Raw genomic sequence first — 20,854 nt, 5'->3', positions numbered from 1 at the left:
TCAGTGTGTATTTGTAAATCTACTTGTACAGTAGTCTACTCCTGCCAGTGTAGACTCCAATTCCCACAATGCCTTTTAAAGGAGAAGGAAAGTAGTTTCACACTTGGGCTGCCAAATATTAGGCATCCCCAAGTGAATGCATTTACTAACCTGAAACTCTACATTAGCTGGAATAACCCTGGGCTGGTGCAGTTTTCTGCTGATAGGAGCACTGGCCTGGGGTTATTCCAGCGAGCACCACACAGCGATCCTCTTCCGGCTTCTTCTTTCTTCAAATTTACCGGGGCCGATGCATGCGCAGTAGAATGAAATAGCCGACTTTTTAGTTAAAAAAAAACTAAATTGCTCCGTGGTGCTCACTGGAATAACCCTGGGCCGGTGCAGTTTTCTGCTGATAGAAGCACCGGCCCCAGGTTTCAGGTAAGTAAATACATTCATTTGGGGGTGCCTAACATTTGGCACCCCAAAGTGTGAAACGACTTTCCTTCTCCATTAAATCATGTTATGTGGGAAGAGTCTTGGCTGAAAGTGAGCGAACTAGTGTAGTGTTTCAACGCTTGTACTATACAAAGTAGCTTTATAATATACAGAATATATTATCACAGGCCCTCTTTATTGACTTCTTGTTGCATATAGGTACTATATATATCCTCCCTGATGCATATATCCTCCCTGATGCAAACACACCAGTTTTACCAGTGCAGAGCAACGGTAATTTATATTGTCATTCCTTTAAAACACTTGTTTTTTTGGTGTTACTTTTCCTTTAAATGGAGGCTAACTCCCTGGTGAACTGCTGTCTTCCAATTCTGTTGCCAAACTTTGCCTATCTGGCCAAGCACTTTTTTTCTGTTTCGTTGTTCTTGGGTGTTCATGGACAAACTTTAGTCTTGCCCTAATGCTTTCTGGACGTTTTGCTGCCGGCTGTGCCAATTTTTTTTTTTTACGCCGGAAAAATAAGTTGCAAAGTTTTCGCCCAATTCTCGAATTTTGCTGGAAATTTGCAAATTTCCTGGCGAAATGGGACATTTGCCCATCACTAGTAGATTGTCTTCTGGACAATGTCCAGTTATTTGACAATTTTTTTTTTTTATTATTCCTTCCCAGACTTTACACTTGTAAAAGCTGTGTATTTGCTTTATAAGGACTATTTATATAAACAAGCAGCTGTGTATCTCTGTAGAATACAATGGTGTCCACTATGTAACCGTACCACTTATTCCTATTTCAACCTGAATAGCTACTACCATGACTACACAGCAGCATGTTTATATAGACTGTAAATTTTAGTAGTCTTTCTGAAGACCAACACAACTTTTACCAATGTAGGCCAATGGAAAAACTGAACCTCAATTAACTTGGATTTTTTTTTTGTTTTTGTAACATTTTCCCATTTGTAGTCCTTTGTGTAATCCAAATGCAACGTGTAAATGGTGCATGATAATAGCCCTATAGATGAAATATGATTAAAATTTGCCATGGGGTGTACTTCATGACAGCTCTGTAGGTTAAAGTGCTTTTAGCGTTATCTTCACGCCACTGAAGATTGCAAAAACCATGAATGTTGACCTAAAGTGTGGAATTATCTTTTTTTTTTTTTTTTTATACAGTCAAAAAGAAAAACAATCTTAACACATATAAAGTTTTAGAATTTGCAACTGCATAGATTTACCTTATTGTGTCTCTTGTCTGTGACAGTATGTACCAAATTCATAAGAGGTACATTGCATACTAGAACTGTAGACTAAACTCTCTTTGAATGTAATCTATAAGCTGTATAAGAAGTATATCCGGTTAGTCCCTACAACTGGAAGCGGCTGATCATATATTCTAAAACTGCAGAACCATAGACAGACTCTTGGAATTGCTATTGGTACATACAGATTTAAGGAAGGTTGGGGGGAATGTTAGTCTGTTATAAACTACTACTGGCCAGGCAACCTGGATGTCTTATGCTCTTTTACAAAATGTATTTTAATTTGTATATGTTGTATAAGCCTTGTGTGCAGTCTGTCCTTTGCAGGTGTCAGGTGTAGTGATTGTTTTGTTCTCGCTTGCAGGTAATAATGACACTGCTTCTGTGTTTGAGGTAAATCAGTCTGCCAAAGGAACCTCTGCTGCATGGGTGATCCTTCCCCTTTGTAAGTACATTATTCCAAGAAGGCAACTTTTATTCTTCCAAACAGCAGGACTCTTGATTAGAATTGAATGAATTTAACATTGCCTATTGAAGGGTTTCCCTAACTGCACAAATCTTAATTCCTTGTATAAAATGGGCCCATATCAATGAGATCAGACTTTAGTTTGAGAAAATGTGTCAGATTCATTAGTATGACAAATGTAATTTATGCTAAATGATTTTTACAAATTCAGTGGTATTTTTGTGTGGTAATACTTTTTGTAATCTAGTCCATGTTTTACATTTGTAAACCTACACTCATTCATTTGCTTCTATGCCAGCTAGTGCTTGACATCATGTGCAGAGTTGTTAAATTCCATCCTAACGGGATTTATCCCTTGAAATGGTTACAAACTGTGGGGCAATGAAGGTCAGCCTAAAATACTTAATGAGCATTGTGCCCAACTATCTGTCCTATATTCTCATTGGGCTTCCATTTTTTGAAGGTCAATTATAGAAATTTTATAGGTGAATGACTTGATTATCTAGATATTCTTGCAACTATTAAAGGTTACAAATATATTGACTTGCTTTGAGTGCAATCCATTGCTTTAATTTGTTCCTGCGTTGTCTTGCCTATGAAGACAATTGTAGCTTTAAGCAGTTTCTTAATTTAGAAGAAAACTAGAATATACATTTCTCTTGTATTAATAGCTAAATATGGGCATCCCATCTTTATTTATTTATTTATTTATTTATGAAAGTAAACACCACTTACAAAATAAGAGACAAACCATTTCCTCTGACTTTTGTTGGGGCTCTTGTACAATTCCATGGCAAAAAAGTAGCCATTTATAACTAGGTCAATGCAGTTTCTCAGACTGGATCCATTTGAGAAAAAAATGTAAAATGAATGGCAGTGGAGACTGCAGCCTTTGATTCAATCGGGTATTAAGGGTAAAGTGAATATTTACTGAATGGAAGTTCATGGTCAATTTTTGATAGAACGGTATGTTATACTAATGTTTTTTGTGCTCCATTTGCATATGACTTTCTATGTCCCTTTGTTTCAAAAGTGTTAATAGTAATAGCGGCCTCTGGAGGTTATATGATGTGGCGCAACTGGCAACAGAAAAATATGAAAAGCATGAATTTTGATAATCCAGTGTACTTAAAAACAACAGAGGAGGACCTGGCGATAGATATTGGAAGGCATAGTGGGAATATAGGCCACACATATCCAGCAGTAAGTAATTTATTTGTCGGTTCCCAGTCCCAAACGTGTTAACCCTTTTGCATTAACATATTCACTACGTATCCACTGACAATTTTTTTTTTTTTTTTTTTTAATACATGGTGATGTTATGAGACACAATTTATCAGTACCCACTTGAATTGCCTATATGGTTTTTGGTATTTTCTTTAAATTAAAATCTAGATTAAAAAAAACACACAAGCACTTTGCAGATAGTGCCCAATTAAACTGAACCATCAAGGGCTGCCAGTAAGCTATTCTGCTTACCTAGTTGTTAAATAAAGCTTTAGAACTTTAAACCATAAGCAAACCTTTAATTGAGCATTTTGTGACAGAAGTAGTGTAATGCTATTCTTACAATCTCCACTCCACCTAAACTTCAAACCTTGTATCAGCTTTGGTTTTAAACTTCTAAACTGGACAATTTTTTTTTTTGTTCTGGATCTGTGATATTGTGATCCTTGTAGGATAGCAGCTTTTATGCAAAACTAGACTGAGTTAAGGGATAAATTAAGCATGAGCTTAACTTGGCGTACAACTCCCTATAAAATGAGAAATTTCAGCGAACTTTCCCATAAAATTACTCGCATTTCTAGACTACTCATGAATTGACTTCTTTTTAATTTTCTACCCCTCAGATCTCTGTTGTAAACACAGATGATGACCTGTCCTGAGTATGGTCATTCTTGACTGGCATTCACCATCCTCCTTTAGACTACATTGCTTCAACAGGGATTTTGTTGTATTCTGGATGGTAACCACACCAGTGGCTGAACTTGTCCACCTCCCTCCACGAAGAGTCGTGTGAATGGACACACTACCTGCATTGGAGACCTCTTGTAAATATTTATCAACTGCGTTCAGCTCTTGATATGGTTACCTCTAAACTATTCGCTCCCAAACCTTTTGTCTCTTCTCATCATGTTTTTTTTCAGTATTAACACCGAATCCTTTAATAGGTCAAGTACTGTATAAAGCACTTTCCATAAAAAGCCATATCCCAGAAATTGTGTTGTATGTAGTAAGTTCACCTGTACATATGTGTATAGGCAGTTTGTACATATCCTTAGAAGAAACACAATCACAATTCTGAAGCACTTTGAAAATATTTAAATTGTAAATATGTGTCTGTAAACCTTTTTTTGGGTTTTTCATTTATTTTTCCAATGGTTGGGGCAAATGGCAATAGACAAAATGACAAACGGGTTATACATATCAAATTGCCAAATAATTTCTAAACTTAAAGAATTTTGTACTGTGTGAATGCAACTGTAAATCTGTCTTGACTGGCCTTTTTTATAGAGGTATGCAAAGGGGTTTCTCCCTGTTAAAAACCACTGGAGAATCTTTTCAGGATTAAAATGAACTATGTATTTACAAATTTGCCTCTGGTGTTTATTGGGAAACCTTGTAATCTACTGAAAACCCAGTAGTAGGATAGTACAGAATGTTTATACATTGTATTAACATTTTAGGTCATTACAGAGTAAAAATGAGTGTTGCAAGACTTTCTCCTAAGAAATATATCTTTTTTTTTTTTGAATGCCTTAGACCAGTGCTGTCCAACTTCTATGGTACAGAGGGCCGGAATTTTTCCAATCTACATGGTGGAGGGCCGATAACGGAAGCCAGTGTTAGCCACTCCCTGTTTTTAGACCACACCCACTTTAAACCACACCATGTTACCGCAAGACCATGTCCACATTAATAGCACACCAAAGAAACAGATGGTTTGTGCTTACTGCAGGGATCAGGGCCGGAACTAGGGGTAGGCGGCTGTCTAGGGCGCCACCATTGAGGGGTGCACTTTTTTTCAAGCGTTTATTTAATCATTTGTTTCAGTAATCATGGTCACCCAGTTGGGTGGAATCATATCCTTCTCCCTCTTGCTGGCAAGTAATAGCTCCTTCTGTGCGGTGCACCGCGATGTGTGTACACGCATCAATGACGTCACTGATATGTTGGATGACAGAGAGAGGCAGAGAGCTGGCGGCCTGCTTGGTGTGGCTCTCGCTGCTCTCAGCCTTGCATATTTGCACTGAACTGAAGACATTCTTTCTATTACTGTATAAAGTGTGAAGCTTCCTGCTGGCACAGCCAGGTACAGATTTGGGGCCCAAATGGTTGCTGCTGGGCTGGGCACTGACACAGGTACATAAATACTTGGGGGCAATATGATATGATCAGATTTATTTTTGGCAATATGAGGGCTGTATGGTGCATGGCTGCTGAGCTTGCTCGAACAGGGGGCAGTAATATAAAGTGTTGCACACTTCCTTGCTCTCTTTATTTAAAAACCATCATGGTAATGCAGGACAGGGGGGCACTGATTGAAGCTCTTGCCTAGGGTGCCAAACTACCTTGTGCCTGTCTTGGCAAGGATGCCACTCATATGTGAAAAAAAGCAAAGTCATATTAAGACATACCCATAAATCCATATGCCTCCTCCTCCCCTGTGTATAATACAGTACCCCAGCATATGATTAAACACCTTAGGGGCCACTGACAATAATTTTCAAATGCTAACAACCCCCAGAACAAATACCAAAGTATGACACACAGGGAGCATAGCGAAGGTAGAACAGCGCAGGAATCAGGACCAGTCTAAGATGTACTACATACAGTGACACAGTGCTGGTGCTCCAATAGCATTTTGAATAAATTGTGAATAGATTAACAATGTGGGCAGTTTCAGTCTGGGTCTCAGGTGTGAACAATACAGGGTATTAGTCTGAGTTTGAGGTTTAGACAATGCAGCGACCAGTTAATCTCTGTAGTGATACCTTTTAAATTTTACATATGGTAAGCAGACACAGCAGGCAGACTTTGATGTGGAGGGCCACATGGGGGGGAGGTCGCAGGCTGCCAGTTGGACAGCCCTGCCTTAGAACATACAGCGCTGACAAACATGCTAGCACTATAGATAGATTCTATTTTTGAGTTACATGGTGAAAACTGTTGCCTAGCAATGTGTGGTGCTGGACTTGCTTGACACACATGAGTAAAGTGGCCATAGACTCACAGATCCTATCGTACGAATAGAGGGAGCATTCATGCGATTTTCGGATCGTGTGGAGAGTGCCGACATCTTTTGTCCGGCGGAGATCAGTCGTTTGGTCGATCGGACAGGTTTGATTTTCACCCGGCCCATCCCGCCAGAGCCCATTGCACATCATAATCAGATCGAAGAATACGGCCGAACGTTCAGATTACCCCCGATATAGCCATGCTCGTTAATGGCATATCGGGGAAAGATCTCCTTGTTTTGCGATGTCTCCAAACTAGTGGATCTTTGCGTCTATGGCCACCTTAAGCATTCACCCTGAAAGTCTCTTACTGCCACAGCACAATCTTAAAGATGCAAAGAAATGAAGTCCAGCAAGTGTAAAACTGCAGTGTTTTGGGAAATAGCTCTAATGCCTTTCAAAATGTATTGGGACATTTACATGGGGTATACATGAGAGTTCATTGCATGGTATATCATTATTTGATATTCACAAGTCAAAATATAAAGTCCTGCAACTGCATGAAAAACAAAGCATTTCACTTTGCTGCAATATATTAAACAAAATATTACAGATGTCATTTACTTCTGTTGAAAAGGAAGTACACCCTTGGCTCTAATATCTGGTATTGCCCGCTTTGGTAAAAACATCAAGTTGATGTTTCCTATAACTACCAGTCTAACATCAACTGTTTATTTCCCACTCCTCCATACAAATTTTCTTTCAGCTGTGAGATGCATGAGGGGTTTCTTGCATGTACAGCCCATTTCAAATCCCACCCCAGCATCTCAATGATATTTAGACCTGGACTTTGACTTGGCCGTTCTAGAACCAGCTATTTCTAGGTGGATTTACTGGAATGTTAAGGCCATTGTCTAAAGATTCACTTTTGTTTGAACTTCAGATTTCTAAGAGATGCTCTTGCATAAAGCTGACCATAGATGGGCAGATTTTATGTCCAATGAATTATTGTGCGTTGCTATCCCCGACCTACAACTAAGCATTCATATTAAATGTTAAAGTAGTAAAAAGAACAAATCAGACTGGCCTTTAATTGACAGACTCCAATTGTATGAAAGTTATGTCTGACAAATAGTAGTGACAGTCGCCCACTGATCAGTCAGATAAGCCATACATTCAGAGATCTTATTGATAGCCTGCAAATCTTCTAACCTTTCCGATCAACAACCAATCCCCATGGTATGAAAAAAATGTAGAGACAATCCACAGATTGTCTGAAAATAATATGAACATTCGTTTTGTATCAAAACCTGAAGAAAAAAAAAATGAAAGGGGACACCGCCTCTGAAATAAACCCTTTTATTTGACCCTTCAATAGGTGGCTGAAGTATAATGGGACGCCTTACGAGTTTTGGGATTACCCCTTAAGGGAACGTTGGGTGTCCATTACACTTCAGCCACCTGTTTTTTAATGGCTAAACAGTGGTTTTTATTTTGAAGGTCGGTGTGTGATCTAATTTTTCTTCTGGTTTTGGTATGACCCTGTCCAGGATCTCTGCATGGCTGAGGGCGCACCAAATCCTCTGCATAGGGTTGCCACCTTACCCCTTATAAACAGAACACATGAAATATACAGCCTGCATGGCTAGTGAGCAATTCAATTTAGATACATTGTGCAGACTAAACTGATTTATGTACAGCCATGCATCTAAATAAACTGTTAATTAGCCATGCAGGCTGTGGATTCCATATGTGTTTAGTTTTAAAGGGGTGAGGTGGCAACCCTACCTCTGCAGTCCCTTTGGGACAACTTGTGAAGGGAGCCAGGGTGAGTCTGTGTTGAACTGCTACTAACCTTCGTTTTGTATGACTTACCCAAGCATCCATAGTGAATTATATGATAAGCTGCCCTAGGTCTTGATGCAGCTAAGCAGCTCTAAATCTAAACATGTGTACAACCATGCTTAACAGTTCTTCTGGTGAAATGGTGCCTTTTTTTGCCACCTCCCATGGAAGTCTTATTTTAGTCTTTCTAATGGTAGACTTGTACACTTTGACATCAATAGTGGCAAGAACTGCCTGTAGGTCTTGTGATGCAATTCTTCAAAAATTAACACATTTTAATTATTTGCACCTGATCTAACTTTACAAACTTTACTCTAACTACAAAATGGTCCATGATATTTGTGTTCTTGCCTTTATCAATATTGTTGAAATGAAGTGCTAATATATGTTGCAATACTAAGGGGTATACTCTTGTTGGATGGCAAACCCTAAATTTTGAAAGCTCAAACTATTCGTTTTAATATGACTTAAGTTCAAAAATCAAACTGAAATCTGCCTGAAGAATAGGTCTGAATCACACTAAACCGAATGCCAAGCTGGTAGATCCGTATCCCAAAATACCTAAAGCTTTGCTGCAAACAAAACAGCTTTGTAAAATTGTGGGGTTTAAATAATTATGCAAGCCCACAATCAAGCTGCTCTGTATTTGGAACCATAATGTATAATTTCATGACCTCACTATAAAACTATATACGGTGTATTAAAATAAAATAAAAATTCTTGAGGGAGGCATTTAAATGATTGCTTGTCCTGCTGAGAGACCACATAGACAATGTGCATGTGAAATGATTGTCAGCCCATAATTAAGCAATTAATCTTCAGATTGAGTGGCTGCATATTTACGTGTGATAAAATCTTGCAAACTTTCATTTGTCAGGTTGAATAATTGCATTGAACTTTAGTCTAATTTTACTTTGTGAGAAAAGAAATTCATTTGGGTCACAAAATACATGATAAAGATAAATCTATTCTGCAGTAGAACAGCACAGTCCGTTCAAATATCCATTATATGCCTATAAATGTTCTGCATGTTATAGCCTCCTTTACTAGTTTTCCCCATTCAGATGAATGTTAAATTTTTTTTGCCAGGTGCAGAATGACTTTGTAAGTAAATCCTGCTGAGGTGGCAAAAAAGCCTTAAAATCAAACGCCACCGTTGTACTTTTCATTCTGTAGCTATAAAACATTAGTTTCCATTAAAAAAAAAAACCTTTAGGATCTTCGGTTTTGTTTATAATTTGCTAGCTAAACTGTGAATGGTATCTACTGTAATGCAAGCCTACCTCTGCAAAGTTCCCTTTTAGGGGAGGACTGTCTGTAAACTCATGTACAGCTGCACAACTTTATTTTGTAGCCAGTTTTTTTTATTTTTTTTTTATTTTTTATCTAAAACAAATATTCTGTAAGGCTGGAATCAAACATGTAGGTGATCATGGAAGAGGGCATTCTATTGTGTATGCGTGTGGTGCAAGTCCTTTTCAAAAGTCAGTTCTAGAAGATAAATCTTGCATTGTTGAATGGGGCTGCTAATCTGGAGAGAATGGAATGGTCACTAAGCAGGGAGTGGAAAAGGGGTAGAAGGGATGCCAGAGTAGCAAATCACAACTAGTTTACCTGCAACAGATTTAGTGAAGGACAAGCTGACTTTCAGAGCAGCCTATGGGGCAGCTGGGGGAAGGATTATTAGAAAGGAAAGACTGGTCATGGTTATAGAGGCTTCCAATAGTGGGAAGGTGGAGGACCTTACTCAGGATATTGCATATAGTGGAAAAAGAGATTAAATTTGTTGTGGGGTAGCTGAATAGGCCCATCTGTTGCAATTAACATAGCTGCAACAGCCAAGTGTAACGAAGAGGGGGAAGTCCTTGAGAGATTTAAAAACACTAGGTGAAAGACTTCCAGGGAACTTGTTTCAGAGATTGTCCGTGCTACATTTCGGATTCAGTGGAGTTTTACAGGATCAATAACACAACGAAAAGTTTTAAAGTGATTAACATAATATACTGTTGGCATGCATACAGCTGTGTGTTTTCTTCAGAAACACTACTATAGTTTATATAAACAAGCTGCTGTGTAGCCATGGGTCAGCCATTCAAGCTGGAAAAAAGAAAAGGCACAGGTTACATAACAGATCAAACACCATTGTATTGGACAGGGTTTATCAGTTATCTACTTTGTCCCTTTTCTCCAGCTTGAAACAAAAAACAAAAAAATATTGGTGGCTAGGGTTCCCACATGTTAATAAAAAGATATTGGTGGTCAGGGCCCCCCATAAAAAAACATTTGTGGCCAGCGCCCCCCTATTAAAAAATATTGGTGGCTAGGACCCCACATGAGAAAATAAAATTGGTGGCCGGGGCCCCTTAAACGTCCATGCCTTCCCGAAGCCAGCAGCTCTCAGAAAGATGTGAGGCCCGGCTTTGAGTAAGTGTGGTCGGGCCCCCGTTACCCTCGGGCCCCCTACAACTCTCCCCCCTGAGGGCGGCCCTGGACATGAGCATAGGAGTAGATGGATAGTGGTTTGCCTACACATGATTAGCTCTGACATCATCCCTAAGGCTCTAGGACCAGTGTATAAAATGAACAGACTCATAGATGTATGTTAGTGAATGCAAAAATCTTAATTGACAAGCTTAAGTCAAACGGGTTTAATACCATTATTTTATTATAAGGATGGGTAACCTGTAGCCCTTCAGATTTATTGCACTTCAACACTCTCCTGCATCCCACAGACAACCGAAGGGAGATGCACTAATTAAATGTGCTTTAGTAATATTCTGAAAGGCAGATCTAGTGACATAAGCTCTTCAGCTCTCTTGTTCTATGCACTGATCAATCTTCCTTGATGCTTATTTCTGGCATATGGTATTACGCAAATGGTATCGGTTAATTTGATTTAAGCATTTCGCTTCCAGGATGATTCTAATGAAAAGCTAAATTGCTACTTCGTCTACCTCTTACTGTGCAGCGATGCACTTCTTTGTCACATCTTAACCTAGCTGTACCATTTTGACTTCAGTATTGGGGATATATTTATTAAAAATTGTTTACAGTATAAAAATAAATTCTCCGGTTGTTTGCTATTTACATGAAATCCCTTGAAATAGGCTCCTCCACTACAATCCCTTGGACTGGACATATGGAAACTCGACTTGCCGACTGTCCCCTGGGTCCGGAGTTTTCCAGTACTATACAACACACTATTTTTCATCATCGTGAAAATAAATGTATGCTAGGACTTGTAGTCCAGCAACAACTGGGGACCCAAAGATGCTTCTATAAGTACTGACAATTATGATTTTTAACTGCATATGTACCACTGAACAATGACTGAACACAAGCATGTCAATCAGTGTTATAACTAGAGGCTATGGGCCTCCCTCCCACCTTTTCTCAGCAGTACTTACTGCTGCAGTGCTTGCAGGTTTTACTGCAGTTGCTTACTGCAGCAGCTCACTGGGTCCCAGGCCTGGCTAAAATCAGATGGCAGTAATTTCTAGGCAATGGAGATTAATTCAAACACCGAACAGCTGAATAATTTAAAGAAGTACATGCGAAATGGAAGAGCTCACGGCAGAAGTAAAAAGATCAACCTATTAAATTGAAAGCAACAAATTAGTGATGCATTTTCTCCAAAAAATTAAAAAAATCACTAAGCTGGACATTATCCAAACTGGAATGCAGTGTTGTTAATGTCTGACTTTGACTTTGACCAAATGTATGCCATGTTAATATTTTGGTTTGATTTGCTTCCCTATAAGCCTGTGTGCCTATGCTGACCCTGACTTTCTGCAGTCCCCCTATTAGTTATGTATAAATATATATATATATATTATACATTGTCTTTGATTAATTGGCCAGTTTTGAGGGACTATAAAATGCCTTGCAACAACAAAGTTAAAAAGAGACTAGTACATGTGAGACTAGTACATTTTACTTAAAGGAGACATAGGGGCAAATTTACTAAAGGGCTAATCTTTGCTAGTGAAGGCTCAGCCACACTTTGTGCAACTTCACCAGGTGCAAATTCACTAAAATGCAAAGTTGTCTCTGTAGCCGAATGCTGGTGAAGTTTTGCTTACATTAATTCACCAGCGCAAGCATTTCATAGCGTACTTTCATTTCTGCCTAGCGAAACTTCCTTATTACTCAAACGCTTAGGTCAATATGAATAGGGCGGGAACATATAGGTCATATGGAAGTCTTTATTAGAGATGGTGCAAATGCTGGAAGTGGCCACTTATAATTACAAATGTCCAAGGAAGCATAATAAATACAAAAGAGATCTTCTAATGCCCTAGACATGAGCCTACCCTAAAACAAATGTGGCATGCCCCCCAAATGGTTGGGAAAGAAATGCTAACACAAAAATCTTTAATAGATGGAATTTTTGAAGGCAATCCGGCTTTAAAATATGAAAGAAACGCCAGTGGTTTTTAGAAGGATATGATGCCATTGACATGACATTGAGAAGGATGTAGCTTCATCTTTCAGTTCGCCAGGTCTAAGGTGGTGAAGGAAACTCTGGTGAAAGAGGTAACGTTCAGTAAAATTCACACTTTAGTGAATTCGCTTGGTGATAGGGTGCGAAACTACACTAGCGAAGGTCTCTTTTGCTAGTGAATTGTCCTCTGCGCCTGTTAGTAAATTGGCGATGTCCCTGCAGATGAGCTTTCTGATGAATTTTTGCTAGCAATGGCCCCTTGCTCTTTAGTAAATCTGCCCCATAGTGTCCGCTTCATCTCCTAGTATTCCACCTTCCTTTATATGTATAGTGCCCCAGAAGAAATGATTTAAATTGTCTTTTACTTCTTAAAAATATGATTATATCAGAGTTCAGAGATCTGCTCTCTGCTTAGTGTCTAGGCTGAAATGAAGGTTGGGTGTGCCTTTTATTCTCCCACAGAAAATGGTCAAAACTGTCCGTTACAGTCGGATCTGTGTAGTAGCATCTGCATGTCTCTCTGCCATTGGCAGTATGAAGCTATGTTCTTGATCACGATGGTTACCGCAGCTGCAACACTCCTCCAAACTGCAAAGTATTACTGTACCCATAATATCGGCTATTAGATCTCATCCATAGCACTTTTATTTGCCCATCTTCTGCTGTTTTAAACAGCGTCAAGTAAAGCAAAGTCTTTTATACCATACTGCGGCCTGCCTGCTGCCAGTAATAAATGCCTTGAACCCTTAAGACAAAGCAAATGGTGATTTAATTATAGCTGGATGGTCACATCCTGATGTCCTTTTGTAACAAGGGACATATTAAGGAGAGACAAGCAACTAAACTGGTAAAAGGAATGGAACAATTAAACTATGAGTCGAGGTTGGGTTTTTTTCCTCTGGATAAAAGGCACTGCTTGCTAGGGGACTAGGGGGTTCCTTTTTATAAGTATACAACGGTATAAATAGGTAGTGGAGGATTTTTTTTCCCATAGAAAACAACAAAGAACAAGAAGCCACCCCTTTAGATTAGTGGAGATTTGAAGTGGTGTAGGTGGTTCTGGAATGCCCTCAGTGGCGTAACTATAGAGAAAGCAGACCCGCAGTCGCAGGGGGGCCTGGGGAACAGGGAGGACCGGACTGTGGGTTTGCTTCCTCTAAAGCTAACATAAAACCCCCTCCTCCCCAGTCGCTCTATTACCTGCTTGTCAAGGAAATGGAGACACAAGTCGGATGGGGGTCGGGTGAGGAGTGGGGGGGCGGAGGCTAAACATGGACGGAGGGGGGATGGGAAGTGGGGATCGGAGTGAGTCGGACCCCTCTGAAGATTTTTTGCAGGGGGGCCCAGCAAACTAGTTATGCCACTGAATGGCCTGCTGGGTGGTGTTGTAATGGCAGATTTTATTAATGCTTTTAAGAATAACTTAGATGATTTCTTGGACAAGAGTAATAAACTTATTGTCCCAAAAGTTTCCTTAGTTTTTAGGAAATCTGCAGACTTATGCTGTAATGGCAATTTTCGAATAAAGCACAAAATATATATACATTTTATATACCATTTTACCTTGTTTAATTTGCACCCAACTGTTGGTTATAGTTTAAGAAATATAGTTACATAGTTACATAGTTAAATTTGGTTGAAAAAAGACAAAGTCCATCAAGTTCAACCCCTCCAAATGAAAACCCAGCATCCATACACACACCCCTCCCTACTTTTAATTAAAATTCTATATACCCATACCTATATTAACTATAGAGTTTAGTATCACAATAGCCTTTAATATTATGTCTGTCCAAAAAATCATCCAAGCCATTCTTAAAGGCATTAACTGAATCAGCCATCACAACATCACCCGGCAGTGCATTCCACAACCTCACTGTCCTGACTGTGAAGAACCCTCTACGTTGCTTCAAATGAAAGTTCTTTCATTATAATAATCTCATTCTCAACCAGAAGTTTCCTTACTTTTTAGGAAATCTGCAGATTTATGCTGTAATGGCAATTTTCGAATAAAACACAAAATATATATACATTTTTTTTTATAATAAAGATTTTTATTGATTTTAACAAGTTATTCCAATAGACATTGGGTCACAATTGTCTCCCAAGTAGACATTGACAAATTCACTGAATAACGACATATTAATCATGTCCATGGAAATAAAGAAGGGAAAGGTGCAGAGAAAGTGAAGCAAGGAAGAAGAAGGGGAAAAGAAGAATAAGAAGGAGGGATAGATGTAGCTACCAGCTGGTCAAAGAACCACCTAGGTAAGTGACGGTTAACGAGGGGGGTTTCTGACTTGTAGTTCCTGAGGATCTATAGTCCTGTCATCATCTTGACGGTGGCTATTCTACCTAACCAGGAGGTGTATAACGGAGCCCACTTTGTCAAAAGTTCCTGTGCCTTGATCAGTAACTTAGGATAATTGGCTTCGTAAGTTTTTGGTATAGAGCTGCTTAATTCAATTCCTAAGTATGTTATGGAATTCGACTGCCATTGGAATGTGTAATTTGCCTTTAGACGTGCTATAGAGACTGGGGACATTCCTAGTGGAAGAATCTGTGACTTCGTGTCGTTAAGCTTGTAATAGGAAATTGCACTGAAGTTTTGTATAATCTTTGTGACTGCCGGTAGTGAAAGTTCTGGATGCGTTAGGGTAAGAATGATGTCGTCGGCAAACATAGCCATCTTATGGTTGGTGTCTTCTACCTGTATACCTATGACATCAACCGCTTTTCGAATCGTCCTTGCGAGTGGTTCCAGAGTCAGGTTGAAAATTATGGGCGATAAGGGGCAACCTTGCCTGGTGCCATTCGATATTTTAAAAGGATTGGAAAGGAATCCCATATTATTGACTTGTGCGGTAGGATTGGAATAAAGAGACAAGATTGCGTGTTTAATAGGGCCACATATACCAAAATAGTGAAGTATTTGATCGAGGTACCTCCAGTCCACTCGATCAAAGGCCTTTTCGGCATCTAAGCTAAATAAAATAGTGGGTTCTTTCCTTTTACATGACAGTTCAATTAATGCTAGAATCTTCCTGGTATTGTCTGGACCCTGCCTCCCTTTCAAAAAGCCAGTCTGGTCTAAGTGTAGTAAGGGGGGAATAGCTGACATTAGTCTAGAGGAGATTACTTTGGCATAAAGTTTTAGATCCGCATTAAGTAGGGAGATCGGTCTGTAATTGGCACATTCTTCTGCGTTCTTCCCTGGCTTTGGTATCGTGGTGATTGTTTCTGCTAGCATTTCAGTAGGGAAAGAGCCTCCATGGAGGACGCAATTAAATAGAGTAGTAAGCTGAGGAAGTAATATTTCTTGGAAATGCTTGTAATAGCCATTGGTAAGCCCATCTGGGCCCGGGGCTTTCCCTTGTGGGGATGTTTTTATGGCCGCTCTTATCTCTTCCAACGTAATGTCTGCATTGAGTTTTTGCAAATGTGGAAGTGAGAGTTGTGGTATATCAGCTGCTTTGAGAAAATTATAGTAGGCTGTGGCGTTGTCGAGTCTTGGCTTAAATTATACAAGGAGGAGTAATATTCTGCGAATCGGTTAGCTATTGCTTTTGGATTAGTAATTGGATGACCTTTAGCTGATGTTACCTGAGCTATAGAATGGGCTATTTGTCTTCGCTTGAGTGCAGTGGCCAGCAGCTTACTGGCTTTGTTTCCTTTGGTATATCTATTAAGGTTTAAACGGCGGAGTTGCCATTCTACTTTCTTATTTTCTAAGCTTTGTATTTGGTATCTCAGCTCTTGTATGTGTTTTGTCCTTGTGCGGGTCGAGTATTTTTTATTCAAGGCACCCAGTTCTAAAAGTTGTTGTGAAAGGTGCTTCATGGCGGCCTCGTTGTTGCGTTTAGTGGTAGCTGCAAGTTTAATTAAATGTCCTCTGATGACCGCTTTATGAGCACACCATAGAGTACCTTGTGAGATGTTCGGAGTGGCATTCGTAGCAAAGTAATCTCGCAGAGCCCCTTTACATTGTTCTAAATTTAGTCAATTTTGTATAATGGATTCGTTAAGACGCCAATGCGGATGGGGCCTCAAGTTCTGATTATTGTCAAGTTCTATATCTATTGGTGCATGATCGGCCCAAGTACTAAGTCCAATTCTAGAACTTGTTAGTGCTTGTAATACGGTTTTGTCTACCAAAAAATAGTCTATCCGGGAGTATTTAGCATGAGCATTGGAAAAGAAGGTATAGTCTCTTTCTATGGTATGTTGTGATCTCCATACATCGTATAGTGCTCGTTGTGCCATGAGTTTTTTCAGGGTTTTGGCTTGGTACACAATACCCCGAGGACTAGTGGCAAGCCTTGACGTACTCGTGTCTGTCTCATAGTTCAATGGGACATTAAAGTCGCCTCCAATAATGAGAGGTCCAGTGGCCGCTTTATCTATTGTTTTAAAGAGCATGTTGTAGAATTTGGCCTGACGTTTGTTTGGGCTGTATACATTCACGATGGTGTAGGACCGTTCTTGTATCTGTATAGAGATAAGATATCGTCCCAAAGGGTCAATTTGTTGCGATAGTATGCGGTGCGGGAGATGTTTGCTGATCCAGATTGCTACTCCATTTTTTTAAATTAAATTCGAGGCATAAATTTGTGTGGGAAAATACTTAGAGTTAATTGTTGTTGGGTTCTGACTAGTAAAATGTGTTTCTTGTAACAGAAGTATGTCTGCATTTAGTTTTTTGCTCCAATTTACAAGCTTTGTACGTTTCTGCGGGCTGTTGAGCCCATTTACATTTTGTGAAATTATCTTGATCCCCATGCTGACATAAAATCGTGTTTATAAATTGGAATGGACTTACTCAGAACCAGAGTCTCGAAAGTGCAAGACAATGACTGCGACATCCCCGTAGGATCAGGCGGCTGCTTGTCCCTCTGTGATATAGATGGTGGGACATAACTGCGGTACTGGTGGTTGCTGGTAGGTAGGAGAGAGGAGAGAGAAAGAGGGGAAGGAAGAAAAACTAGAGAGAAAGAGAAAACATATACGTTTAGCATCAACAATATGTTCGCAACTTATATACAGCAATACTTCTAAGGTATTGACTAAAGGGGGGATCTGCCCGGGGTACCCTGAAGGGAAAAGGAGGTTGTAAGGTTCTGAACCACTATGGTCGGGCAGAATAAGTGGGGGGGGGGGTTCGTGGGCTGGTATCCACTCTAAGGGGGGTTCCTAGCACTGGGGAGCGAAAAAAAGAAACAATGGTAAGACATCTTAGATGTTGAGTAGTCCATATAAAGACTGGTTATCAGATTGACGATCATGGTGGGCCAGTCTGCTCATCCGGCATGAGAGTCTGCTTCTCCTGCTTCGGGTATGGCTTTGTTGATTTTCCTGCTTTGCCGGGTCTGCGTCACCCATTCTGGCTGGATACGAGGTCTTTTTTGGGGCGGATCGGTCGTCTGGCTTGGTATCACAGATGTAAGGCCCCACTGTTCCAGAAGTTGCTCAGCATGCTGTGGTGTATTCAGGATGACTTGCTTCTCATCTTTGGTGACCATGAGTTTCACCGGGTGAAGCCAGCGATACAGTATGTTGTTATTTCTCAATACTGCTGTAACGTTGACAAATTCTTTCCTCTTGCGCTGAGTGTAGCTGGATAGGTCAGCAAAGCATTGCAGTTGACTATATTTGTCCGGAAAGTCTTTTCTGTGCCTGAAGCGCTGTTGTAGTTTTGCTTTGGCATGATAGTAGTGAACCCTCATGATAGTGTCCCTTGGGGCCCCTTGTGGCGCAGTTTGGGCTCGGGGCAATCTGTGGATCCTGTCCAACAATATTTGGTCATGCGGCAAGTCAGGTAACAGTTCCCCCATCATTGTGCAAACATACACATTCAAATCTTGCATGGGGATCGATTCCGGAATACCCCGCAGCCTAAGATTATTGCGCCTATTCCGGTCTTCCAGATCAGCTAATTTAGCAGCCAAAGTTTGAACATCCTCTTCTAGTGCGCTATTTGCGTCTATCAGCTCATTGTGCGAAGTGACCAGCTCCGCCATTTTCTGCTCTAGGTGGTCGGTGCGTTCACCCACCTGGAGGATGTCTGCGTGCAGCGAGGAGAGAGCTGATCTGAAATCACCCTGGATTTCCGTCCGCAACGCCGCTAATAGCCCCTTCAATGAATCAACAGTGAGCGGTGAGGAATCAGTCGGGTTTTCTAGGGGCGCCGGCTGCTTGTCCATGAAGCGTGTGCGATGCGCTGGGCTGCTACCTGCAGAGTCGCCGCCATCTTGTGAGTCCGCGAACCCTGATTTGAGGCCGCCTTGGGGTAGAATGCAGTCATCTTGACCGGAGAAGCTTTCTTGCGTGATTTCCCCATATTCCTGCTGCTATATGCCGAGTATGGCTCTATGTGCAGGAACCAAAACCAGTCTTTGTTGCTCAATTCGCTCCCGTATGCCCGGAGCTCCCCTAATACACGTCCATCACGCTTGATGGCTTGACTCCGCCCCCCAAAATATATATACATTTTATATACCATTTTACCTGGTTTCATTTGTACCCAACTGTTGGTTATAGTTAAAGAAATAATCTCATTCTCAACCAGAAACTTTATGTGCCAGTTAAGCACTATATGATGTCCATTATTTAATGGAGGTCTTCCTACAGAAAAATACTATATAAAAGCTAATGAGTGCAAAATCCTTAAAAAATAAATTGGCAACCAGTATGCATGGAAAATCATACCCTGTAAATGGTGAAAAGGTTAATCTTTAAGCATTCCGTTTGAGTTGTTTTGCAGCCTATAAAAACTTCATACTGCTCAAATATACTTCACAGCCCTAATACCAAATGTCTATTAAATAAATACTATTGAATCAAATGATTGTCAGGTGGTTTACTTTTCAGTATTTTGGATTTTCCACTCACAGACTGCAGCTAGTTTCAGGCTGAATGGGATAATAACCTTAAAATCCTTTCTTAAGTACTTAAATCTTCTTTGTCAGCAGGACTTAAAACAGTCAGTGATTCGTGCAAGCAGAGGATTCTTCACTATTGCTTTGTTGAGTGAGTTGCAAATACAATAGAGGATATTGACAAATAACAAACGATTTGCTATTGCTGAAAATAGGGGCTTCATCTTCAGTTGGATTTGTACCTATTCCTCCCGTAAGAAATATATCTTTCTTGACAAGATATGTTGAAGTTTAAACAAAGAAACAGACCCTCCCCTTTCTCCTACTATAGGGATTTTAAAAGAGGACAGTATGATGACAGAATTCGACTTGCCCACAACACCGGTAACCAGTTTTTTTCAGAAAGCAATTACGTTTACTACATTGAAGATGAGGAAGATGATGTAGAAGAACTGAAGTGGGCAGAAAGAGAGGATAAAAGGTTGGATGGATGGAGAAAGCAAAGTATTGCTGCACAAAACGAGTGTGGGATCTATGAGGAGGAAAACAGATGTATACTCTCCCCTTCTTTTTATGGAAAAAAGAGGAGAAAATCCTTACACCTTAATGTAGGGGGAACTAACTACACCATTTCCTATGGTGTGGCAGCCAGTTATCCAAAGACCAGAATTGGCAGGTTGGCTACATACACTGACCGTCAGCGCAAACTAGATCTGTGTGATGATTACAATCCGCAGGAGGATGTCTATTTTTTTGATCGTGATCCAGCCATTTTCCATCACATTTACAATTTTTATCGTACTGGGGTGTTATGGGTAAGGGACGAACTATGCCCTCGCAATTTCCTGGAGGAGATAAATTATTGGGGTGTGAGGGTAAAGCACACACCACGGTGTTGTCGTATTTCTTTTGAAGAGAGGCAGGATGAGCTTAATGAGCAACTAAAAGTGCAAAGAGAGCTGAGAGCTGAAATGGAGACAGAAGAAAATGAGGAACTATTTCGTGGAATGTTTTATGGACACCTAAGACGTCAAATATGGAACATGATGGAAAAACCATTCTCTTCAACTACGGCTAAAGCAATTGCAGTGGCATCAAGTTTTTTTGTCCTTATATCAGTGGTGGCTATGACTCTTAACACAGTAGAAGACATGCAGTATAAAAATGCTGCAGGGTTCCCTAGTGGAAAACCATACCTTGAACATTTGGAGACACTTTGTATTGTCTTCTTCACCCTGGAATACCTGCTGCGCCTCATCTCAACACCTGACATACAACATTTTTTGCGCAGTGTCCTTAATGCTGTAGATTTGATTGCTATCTTTCCTCTGTATTTGCAAATGCTTCTTG

At 40.1% G+C, this 20,854-nt stretch overlaps 2 protein-coding genes across 5 annotated transcripts in view; both read left to right on the top strand.

The window, feature by feature from the left end:
- The window catches only part of vldlr.L (very low density lipoprotein receptor L homeolog), a 42,152-nt gene extending 37,401 nt beyond the window's left edge, over window positions 1-4,751 (top strand). For 2 of the 4 annotated variants that reach the window (XM_018258471.2, XM_018258462.2), the window contains exons 17-20: window positions 637-711; window positions 2,061-2,141; window positions 3,196-3,365; window positions 4,013-4,751. In XM_018258471.2, coding sequence (XP_018113960.1) covers window positions 637-711; window positions 2,061-2,141; window positions 3,196-3,365; window positions 4,013-4,048 — 362 coding nt within the window. In that variant the 3' untranslated portion in view covers window positions 4,049-4,751. The remainder of the gene's footprint in view (window positions 1-636; window positions 712-2,060; window positions 2,142-3,195; window positions 3,366-4,012) is intronic. The other 2 variants (XM_018258485.2, XM_018258477.2) reach the window with 1 other exon arrangement.
- A 14,739-nt stretch (window positions 4,752-19,490) lies between these two features.
- kcnv2.L (potassium channel, voltage gated modifier subfamily V, member 2 L homeolog) overlaps window positions 19,491-20,854 on the top strand; it is a 4,858-nt gene continuing 3,494 nt past the window's right edge. Inside the window, exon 1 of the mRNA XM_018224020.2 lies at window positions 19,491-20,854. This exon is cut by the window's right edge and continues 323 nt beyond it. Within this exon, the coding sequence (XP_018079509.1) occupies window positions 19,786-20,854 (1,069 nt within the window). The 5' untranslated portion in view covers window positions 19,491-19,785.

The sequence above is a fragment of the Xenopus laevis genome, chromosome 1L (genome assembly GCF_017654675.1).
Source record: "Xenopus laevis strain J_2021 chromosome 1L, Xenopus_laevis_v10.1, whole genome shotgun sequence".
In the NCBI taxonomy this organism is placed as follows: Eukaryota; Metazoa; Chordata; class Amphibia; order Anura; family Pipidae; genus Xenopus; species Xenopus laevis.
This window is presented reverse-complemented; position numbering and strand designations above follow the sequence as displayed.